Here is a 10,395-nt window from a genome sequence, read left to right as displayed (position 1 = left end):
GAGGCCAGCCTGGTCCACCGAGTGAGTTCCAGGACAGACAGGGATACACAGATAAATTCTGTCTCGAAAGAAAAAAAAAAAAAAAAACAGGTGTCCCACCATGCCACAGGGGCATGTGTTCCACTATGTTCATAGCGGCCTTATTTGTGAGAGCCAGAAGCTGGAAAACAACCTAGATGTCCCATGGCAGAAGAATGGATACAGAAAATGTGGTTCATTTACACAATGGAATACTCTACTCAGCTACATCCTGAGTTTTGCAGGCAAATGAATGGAACTAGAAAATATCATCCTGAGTGAGGTAACTCTGACCCAAAAGGACGTGCATGGTATGTTCTCACTAGTAAGTGGATATTAGTCACACACACACAAAATGTACAGAATATCCAAAATACAGTCCACAGAACTCAAAAAGGTCAACAAGCTGAAGTGCCCAAGTGAGGATGACTCAGTACCACTTGGGAGAGAGAAGAAACCAATCACAAGTGGGGAGGGAGGGAGGGAGGGACCTGGGAGAGAAAGTGGAGGGGGAGAGGGAGACCTGATATGGTATTGGGTGAGGGAAAAGGACTGAAGCCCTGAGGGCCAGCAGAAAGAATGGAAACAGGCAACCTCAGGAAATAGGAGGTTGGAGGGATCCTCCAGAATGCACAAGAGACCTAGGAGGTAAAATACTCTCAGGAATCAAAGGGAGGGACCTTAGATGAAATGCCCAACAGTAGAGAGAGGGAACTTATAGAGTCCACCTCCGACAGGAAGACAGGGCATCAAGTGTGCCACCCCACAATCACATCTCTGACCCATACTGTCTAAAAGAATTACAGAGATAGAAATGGAGAGGAGCCTGAGGTAAAGAAGGTCTAGTGACAGGCCTAAAGTGGGATTCTGCTCAAGGGGATGTCCAAAACCTGACACTATTACTGAGGCTATGGAGCGCTCACAAAAAGGGATCTATCATGACTGCCCTCCAAAAGACCCAAGAAGCAGCTGAAAGAGTCAGATGCAGATATTTGCACCCAACTAATGGACAGAAGCAGCTGACCCCTGTTGTTGAATTAGGGAAGGCTGAAAGAAGCTGAGGAGAAGGACGATCCTGTAGGAGGATCAGCAGTCTCAATTAATCTGGGCCTCCAAGATCGCTCAAACACTGAACCACCAGGCAGCATACACCAGCTGATATGAAGTCCCCAACACACATACAGTAAAGGACTTCCGGGTCTGTGTTCATTCAGAGATGATGCACCTAACCCTCATGAGACTGGAGGCCCCAGGGGGTTTAAAGGTCAAGTGGGGTGGGGGTGGGGGCATACACATGGAGGGAGGAGGGAGGTGTGGGATGATGAGCTGTCAGAGGGTAGATGAGGGAGGTGGCGGGAATGGAATATGGAGTGTAAAAAATAAATTAATTTAATAAAAAAATTTAAAAATCAGATCTGAACCATAATGGCTATTAGATTTTAATGATATAATCTAGAAGGGTTTTTTTCTCCCTTTAATGGCTTTTACCATATGTTCCAGTTTGCTTTATGTTTCTGTGATAAAACACTGACCAAAACCAACCTGGGGAGAAAAGGAAGTGTAAAAGGTTTTATACTTACAGGTCCATCACTGAAGGAAGTCAGCACAAGCACTTACTCACAGAGGAACACTGTTTGCTGGGCTGCTTCCTCTGGTTTGCTCAGGTAACTATCTCTATCAGCCCAGGTCTACCAGCCTAGGGACAGCACAGCTGGTAATGGAACACACCAACCTACATCAAATAGCAATCAAAAACATGCCCCAGAAACATGCCCACAAGCCAATCCAAATGAAGAATACTCTTCCACTGAACTTCCCTCTTTCCAGACGACTCTAGGTTTATGTTAGGTTGACAGCTGAAGCTATGATACCAGGTATTCTTCTCCCCTTAAAGACTGCTCACCTGCCTACTAATCAACTTGATCTACATCAGATCTTAATAAGCCTTTCCTAAAAATAGGAAATATGAATGATATTTAATAAATAAAATGTGGCTACAACATATATAAAATGTGAGATATGCCCAAGAGCAGAAACTGTGTTAAGTGAAAATCTCCAAAAGAAGCTGCATTTTGAACTGAACCATCTATGAGGCTGACAGACTGATTAGATCTTCAATGACTGGAAAATTTGGAATGTTGCAAGTACAGAGCTAAACACTTGTGCCATCTTTACCCTCTTAATAGCTATCTATTGCCTTTATGATGGTTTGCATTAGAAATGTTCCCCATAGGCTCAAGCATCTGAACACTTGATCTCTATGTGGGATCCCTATTAAGAAATTTTAGTATGGCTAGAGAAAATATATCACTGGGATCAGGCTTTGAAATTAAAGACTTGTACCATTTCCAGTTTGCTCTCAGCTTCATGTCTGTGGTTGAAGATGTGATATCTCAGCTTCTTATTAAAGCTATCATGCCACTCTAGCATGAAGGACCATAAGCCAAAACAAACTCTTCCTTAAATTATCTTGGTCATGGCATTTTATCACCGAAACAGCAAAGTAACCAATACAGCCCTCCATTAGATAAGTCACTTGGAATGTAGAAACATAGCACTAGTTATCCTTTGGATTGTATTAACTTAGAAGATGATCAGCTTCCACCAGCTAGCATCTGAAGCCAGATTTCCCTACTTTGTTCTAACCCATCTCTCTAACGTTTCCTTCCACCACTGTACTTGGAAGTATCTTGATTTATGGTTTTCTTTGTTCTGTTACATAAAACTATATATCAAACTGGAACATGGAGTCTAGGGTAACCTAAATCTGTGTTTCCAGGTCATGGCCAGTCATATTTGGCTCTAGAATACACTATCCCTTTTGAGGTGTAAATTGTGTTTTACATCAACACAGGACATAGTGTAAACACACTTAACTGTCTAACTACAGGGAGATGGCAGGATAGAAGCATGGTAGCACAGATACATAAGGTACCTGTAGAGTATGGAGAGGTAGCTGAGAATTTTACATCAGGATCAGCAAGCAGCAGGAAAAGAGAATGACACTGGGCCTGGCTTGAGCACTTGAAACCTCAGAGCCCACCCCAAGTGACACAATTTCTCCAAGGCCACACCTATTCCAACAAGGGCACTACTCCATAGGGCCACTTCCTATGAGCCTATGGGAGCCATTTTCATTCAAACAACCATAAGTCTTTATCATAAATATACATTATATTTTTAAAATATTAAAAGTAGTTTTGAGATTTGCATTATGCAGTGAAAATAGCAGGAGCTGAGTAAGAGCAAACACGCAAGCAGGAGCCAGATTACAAGAGGTTAAATTTTGTTTATTGTCATAATTGAGAAACAGAAAAGCCTTTGGCAAGATAGAACATGATTATATAAACACAGCAGCAGGAAATTAGGGGAGACCAGGATAGGGACAAGGCTGACGCCTTACAGGCAGGCAAAGTTTATCACATATGTCACAGACATGTATTGCCTCATGTCTATAATCCAAACACTCAAGAAAAATTAAAGCAAGAAGAATGAGAATCAAAGGACAGCATGAAATAATATGGTGAAATGATGAGACTGTATCTTAAAAAAAAAAAAATCCATTGTGTCAAAATGTACACCACAATAACAATGAGGAAATGCAAACAAGTCTACAGTTAGGTGGTTAAGGTGATTACTTATATGCTCTGATATTTGTTTAATTAAGGAAAGTGGGAACACAAATGTGGATCTCAGGAGATAGGCTGGAGCTAGAGATATGCACAGAAGAGATCATTATTCAAGTGAACATGCATGGTATTATGAAGAAATGAAAACTCAGGAAGAAAAGAAGGCTGAGACTAAAAGTAGTCAAGAAATGGAAAAGAAAAAGACAAATGATAAAGACAGGCCACCCTGGTGCAGAGCAGTCACTGGGAATGTATCACTCTGAATATAGGCACACTAGTTTTAACAACAAAGCCACTCCCCTATCAATTCCTCCTCAAGTTGGAAACCAGGATAACTGAGGACACAGAAAATGGGCAATGGAGAAGAGATGTGGGCCCAGCAGCCACCGTACACACTAATTTATAGAGGTACGTTCTAATATTTTACTCATCTGTAACTACTTTTAATATTGGTCTTTTCCCCAACAGATCAGGTGGGGTGGGAGTGGGCAAGAGAACAAGCTCTTAGTGTCTTAGTCACAGATATAGCAACAAGTACTTGGCTCAAAGATAATACTCAACCTGAATGTCCCCTCCCTGAGGACTAGCTTTCATGGTACCAAAAGGCACCATGTAAGCTTCCGAAAGAGGGAAGAAAACATGAATCCTACCTAGCTGTGATGTCTACAAACCACAACAAACAGCATGGCACCATGGAGTTAACCTGGTTGGTTATTGTCTAACTGGCAATTATTAAGTCTCAACAAGAGAGAAACATGCTTGCTACTGGAAATCTAGCTAACTACTCAGTTGTTGTGAAGTCATAGTTATTGGGGGAGAATCTACTACCTCTAGTTTACCAAACCACCATAATCACTAATCTATAAATGTCTGTTCTTATACACACAGATAAGTGCAGCCTTCATCCCTCACCAAGGAAACTTCCCTTTGCAACCAAGACCACTACAGAAAACCACAAAAACTCAAAATACAGAGTTGTGGAGCCCAGTCTCAATGGATACATCTACAGAAACACCTAAAGTTCAGGGAACATTGAGGAAGAGGCAGCAGAAAGACAGTAAGAGCCAGAAGAAGATCAGAACATTTGCTGTTAGCTTGTATCTCCTAGCAACATCAGAAGCTACATCCATGAAGCCTCTCCAACATGAATGTCCAAACATGAGCCAAACAAGGATGACACCAATGGACTGAGAAAAGCACAGAACTATAGGCAACTAAGGAAAACTGGGGTGGGGAAAGTTAGTCCTCTCCCCAGAGATGAACACACCCATTGGCGGTCCAGTGCCAAACAATCAGCCCTGAAAATATACACACATGTAACATTCCACAAACTCAAGTTATATTTAGGAATATATATATATATATATATATATATATATATATATAGAGAGAGAGAGAGAGAGAGAGAGAGAGAGAGAGAGAACATATATGCATGCAACAACAATCAGTTTTTAAAAAGAGTCTGAGTTTAAAGGAGAGCAGAAGAGTATATGGGAAGGTTTGGAGGCAGGAAAGAGAAAAAGATAATGCTCAAAATGTTATGCTGGAATATATTAAATTATATGATGTTGTACTCTGACATTACTCAAGAGTATAGAAAGAAGACCATCTCTGCTTTACAGATGAAATTGTCACCTGAGCTTCTGAACTCAGAAGCTATAGCCTGATTTTGAGCTTCATTAAGTATATTTTTTGAAGGCCTACTTAGCCTACTATTTTGGACAGATCTAGAGTTAGAATTGACTCAGACCACAGAAACGAAAAAAAAAAAAAGCTTATAATGTTTTATGAGTTTATTTAATAAACATTCAAAGTGAATGGAGGCCAACAAGTTATCTTAATTTCTAAATAGATACTGGTTTTGTGTCTTGTTCCCACAAAAGCATCTCATTAAGATTTTTAAAAGCATATTCAATTTTTATCTATGGTGGCATAATTCATCCCTGAGCAAAATATTCTTAAGGATAACTTAAGTAAGAAACAGCCCCACATTTCTATAACTATTTTAATCTTCAAAGTAAGCTTCTCTTTATCCACACTTAAGCCCTTCTGAACTTTTAAACACTTAATTTTTTTAATAAAATATAAATAACTCATCTGGTATTTCCTTTTACTAAGACAGGGTCTCATTACAAAGCCCTGACTGACCTGGAACTCGCTATGTAGATCAGGCTAGCCTCAGACTTTTAAAGATCTGCTTTCCTCTGCCTCCCAAGTGCTGGGATTAATGATGTACAATCTCTTTACAAATGAAATCTTTTAAAGCTTGATACATACAGATTAAGTATCCTTTATTCGAACTGTATAGGGCCAAAAGTACAGGACTTTCAGATTTTGAAATAGCTACATGTAGTGAAATATCTTAGACCTGGGTCCAATTGTAAAATCCCCTATGTTTAATATGTAATTTACATGCATGCCTGTATTGAGTATTAAGTATTCAACTGGATAATACCTGCATACCACTGATCCTGAAGGGACAACTAGGTGCAGAATTTTTTGTGCCATGTTGACATTCAGAGACTTACAACTGGACCATTTAAAATTTTCAGATAAAGGATGCTCAACCTATAGTATTTTTGTTACTCTTAAAAGGAAAATGACTTTAAAATTAGGGAGACATCTCAGTCTGCAAAGTTACTTGCTACAGACAAGTATGAGGACCTCAATTCAAATCCCTAGCACCTGTGTTAAAAGCTGGGTGTCAATGGTGTGTGTCCATAATCCTAACAAGGTGAGTGGGCAGGCAAAGACAAGGGGACACCAGGGGGTTGCTATTCAGGCAACACAGCCAAATCTGATCTACAATTCAGTGAGAGATCTCCAAAGAATAAGTTAAGAGAACAACTGAAGAACACATCCTCTGTCAACTTCTGGACTCTACAGGGAATGTATAAGCCAGTTCACACAAAATGAAATACTCAACAGCTGGAGATGAAGCTCAGTGATAAAACACTAGCTTAGTGTGTGCAAATCCTGTATTAAATCCCCACTCCCCAATGCTGTGTCTGGATTGAAAACAGATAATAGGATAGAGAAATCAGCATTTGAATAATATAAGGAAAATCTTTACACACTACACAAAAACATGCTTACACACAAGGAAGAAGAAAACAAGGACAGCACCTTAGTCAGAGTTTCTATTACTACCACAAAAACACCTTGACCAAAAAAGCAAACTAGGGAGGAAAGGGTTATTCAGCTTACACTTTCAGATCACAGTCCATCACTGGAGGAAGTGAGGATGGGAATTTAAGCAGGGCAGGAACCTGGAGGCAGGAGCTGATGCAGAGGTCATGATGTAGTTCTGCTTACTGGCTTGCTTCCCATGGCTTGTTCGGCCTGCTTTCTTATAGAACCTAGGACCCCAGCCTAGTGATGATACCACCCACCAGGGGCTGAGCCTTCCCCATGGATCACTAATTGAGAAAATGCCTTACAGCTGGATCTCATGAACACATTTTCTCAGCTGAGGCTCCTTCCTCTCTGATAACTTTAACTTAGGTCAAGTTGAAACAAAAAACCAGCCAGCAGAGTCAGAAAAAGAGGCTAGGTAATCTAAGACAGCAAATTTTTGGTTTGGGGAGGTTTTTTGTTGTTTTTCCAGACAGGGTTTCTCTGTGTAGCCCTGGCTGTCCTGGAACTCACTCTGTAGACCAGGAAGGCCTCGAACTCAGAAATCCGCCTGCCTCTGCCTCCCAAGTGTTGGATTAAAGGCGTGCCCCATCACTGCCCGGCTAAATTGGGAATGTTAGTAGCACCTCACAGCAGCCTACCATCCTATAAGTACACAACAGTCTCCCTAGACAGCTTCCTAAATGCCAGCCAAAACTCTAGCCTGACTGCAAACAAAAGACTTTTGAAGAACTCAATGAAAACCCTTTCTAACCAATAAAACATTTGTCTGAGCCTAATAAACTCCTACAATGAAGGTTTTTGTTTGAAGCTGAGTACAGTGGTTCATGCTGTATGTAATCCCAGTACTTTCAGGCTGAAGTAAGAGAATTTCTACAAGTTTGAGGCTAGCCTGTTTCATACAGTGAGTTCTAGGTTGGTTATGCTACAGTAAAATAATAACAACAATGGTAATAATAGTAATAATAATAAGTTTGATCCAAAGCTCACAAAAAAAAAAATCTGATCTCTAAAAACAGTTCACTCACAACACAAATACACACACAAAAAAAAAAAAAAATTAAAAAAAAAAATACAATTCATGACTACTGATGATTCCACCATCCCAAGGAAAATGAGAGTATCAATGTCCTCTTCAAAACTTAGAAACTCCAGGAATATAAGCAACAAAACAAGATCAAACCTGAGGTGTCACACAAAGTACAAACTACCAAAGGAAAGGGACAGTCAACATGGCAGAATGTGTGGTGACAGACAACTGACATCTACCTCCACTACCCTCGCCTGAAAGAAGGGCAAGTGTCGAACTCAAATCAGTCATTACAAAGTTAATCTGATGACTCCAAATGATGGACGGAGTGAGAATTTTGGTTTCTTTAAAAACCCAGAATTGATATGTGAATATGTTTTTGTTTTAATCCCAGGTGTGGGATATGGGGCCGCTTCAGATTGTCCACAACTACTATGATTTCTCTCTTGCTCTAGAAGTGTGATTTTGCCAGCTGCAAATAGTCTACGTTTGGAATTTTGGGGACCCTTGAGAGAGTGTAAATGTGAGTGCCCTAAGAGCCTGTGGTGGCAACTGCTGGTTCGGCTGCTGCTTTTGCTATTGCTGAATCCTGAATCCTGGGTTGTTGGTTGCTGGCTAGAGATATTCTAACCATGAAAATTGGACTTTCCCCGAGGAACTCGATGCCCCTAATCAGCAGGAAGTAGTCTAAAGAGGTCTATGCTCCCTTTCCCCTCTAACCTTCTTTCTCAACTACCTAGTGTTAGGGGGGTTGGAAGGGACTAAGGTAGAGAGGAGGGTGGTAAATATAAGAACCCAATAAAGTAGCCCCAAAAGTATGACTACAGATGAATTTTGAAAATAAAACATTTTAAGAAAAGCTATAAAACCAAAATATAACCAAAATATAAACAGCCAGTCTACAATGAGAGAAGAAAAACTACTGCCCAGCACCATCTGCTATCATCCTTATTACCTAGCAAATGAGACTTTAGGAACTAACCTAGTAAGCTAGTGGTTCCATTATACTTTCTACATATGCAAATTTTATCCTCCTTTCTTTTTTTTTTTTTGTTTGTTTTTTGTTTTTCCCTATAAGTGAGGAAAATGTGAATTATCAAATGTTTTAGTTGACAAAATGTATTTTTCCCAAATGTAAGTGTAAGAGATCTTGCAAGAGTTAAATACCTGGGCGAAAGAGAAAAAGAAGGCTCAGTGCTTAATTAAAAGCTAATTAAAAGCACTGCTGCTCTTGCAGAGCAACTAGGTCCTGATCCCAGCATTCACATTGGCAGCTTACAACCATCTCTATTCCAGGTCCAGAAAATCCCAACACTCTCTTCTAGCCTCTGCTGGCAGCAACACACACGCACACACAAACACACACACGGTTCACATGCATACATGAAGGCATATACACATAAGAATAGTTAAATCTTTAAAAAAGAAAGTTAACTATCTGTTAATGGTATCAAAAACATTTTCCCTATACATAATTTCAATTAGGAGGAATTTTGAGTTACATTTCTATATTGCATAATCTTATCTACTGGTTTCCAAAAAATTTTTCTTGATAAAAGTTCATTTTGACCACCACCTTTTATCCTATCTTCCTTCTCTCACCTGGTGTGGATGGAATAAGCACAACCCAGATATACTTTATACAACAAATGTTTAAAAACCAAAATATAGGGCTAGAAAGATGGCTTAGTGGTTAAAAGCACTGACTGTTCTTCCATAGATCCTGAGTTCAATTCCCAACAACTACATGGTGGCTCACAAGGATCTCTAACAGGATCAGATGTTCTCTTCTGCTGTGTCTCAAGACAGCAACAGTGTACTCATACATAAAATAAATAATTTTTTTTTAAAAGCTACAGAGAAGTTACTTCATTTCTCATTTGACTCAAGACTAGGCTAGGAGTGACACATATTTCAGAATTTGGGAAAGGATAAAATAACAACAAATATTTCTGTACTGATTTTCTTAACACTGGGGGCAGGGTCTGAATAACTCCTTAATATGTGTTTCTCAACTTTTTCTTTTTGTTGTTCTGTGCTAGATAAACAGACTCTACCCCAAGAGACACCTCCAATTCTTTTCTTAAAGTCATGCTTCCATACTTCTTTAATCAGGATAACTCATGCCTATTGTATTTTATTACATTTTCCAAATGTAGAATTAGGCTACTAAATGTAGTTTCAAACTTCAATATCTTTTTTTGGGGGGGGAATTGGATATTTTCTTTATTTACATTTCAAATCTTTTCCCCTTTCCAGGTCTCCCCTTCAGAAACCTCCTAACCCATTCCCCCTTACCCCTTGCTCTATGAGGGTGCTCCCCCACCCACCTACTCCCATTCTCCAACCCCGACATTCCCCTACACTGGGGCAACGAACATCCTTAGGCCCAAGGGCCTCTCCTCCCACTGATGTCCAGCAAACTTTAATATCTTAATTATCAAATAGTATAATACTTCACAACTGACCTCTAAGAAGGTTAAAAAATAATAATAAAATAAATTATATATAATTTATAAAATACAGGAGGCATTAGAAAGCTATTTGCAGCTGGGCATGGTGGTGCATGCCTTTAATCCCAGC

General features: G+C 39.8%; 2 protein-coding genes across 3 annotated transcripts in view; one reads left to right on the top strand and one right to left on the bottom strand.

The window, feature by feature from the left end:
- Itgb1 (integrin subunit beta 1) overlaps nucleotides 1-10,395 on the bottom strand; it is a 48,218-nt gene that overhangs the window by 32,121 nt on the left and 5,702 nt on the right. The gene's annotated exons all lie outside the window — the stretch shown is intronic.
- Nucleotides 3,998-10,395, top strand: part of LOC110337369 — a 12,729-nt gene continuing 6,331 nt past the window's right edge. Inside the window, exons 1-2 of the mRNA XM_021220241.1 lie at nucleotides 3,998-4,055; nucleotides 6,263-6,381. Of these exons, the coding sequence (XP_021075900.1) occupies nucleotides 3,998-4,055; nucleotides 6,263-6,381 (177 nt within the window). The remainder of the gene's footprint in view (nucleotides 4,056-6,262; nucleotides 6,382-10,395) is intronic.

The sequence above is a fragment of the Mus pahari genome, chromosome 20 (assembly GCF_900095145.1).
Source record: "Mus pahari chromosome 20, PAHARI_EIJ_v1.1, whole genome shotgun sequence".
Taxonomy (NCBI): domain Eukaryota; kingdom Metazoa; phylum Chordata; class Mammalia; order Rodentia; family Muridae; genus Mus; species Mus pahari.
The sequence above is the reverse complement of the archived record's forward strand: the minus strand, read 5'-3'. Positions and strand labels throughout refer to the sequence as shown.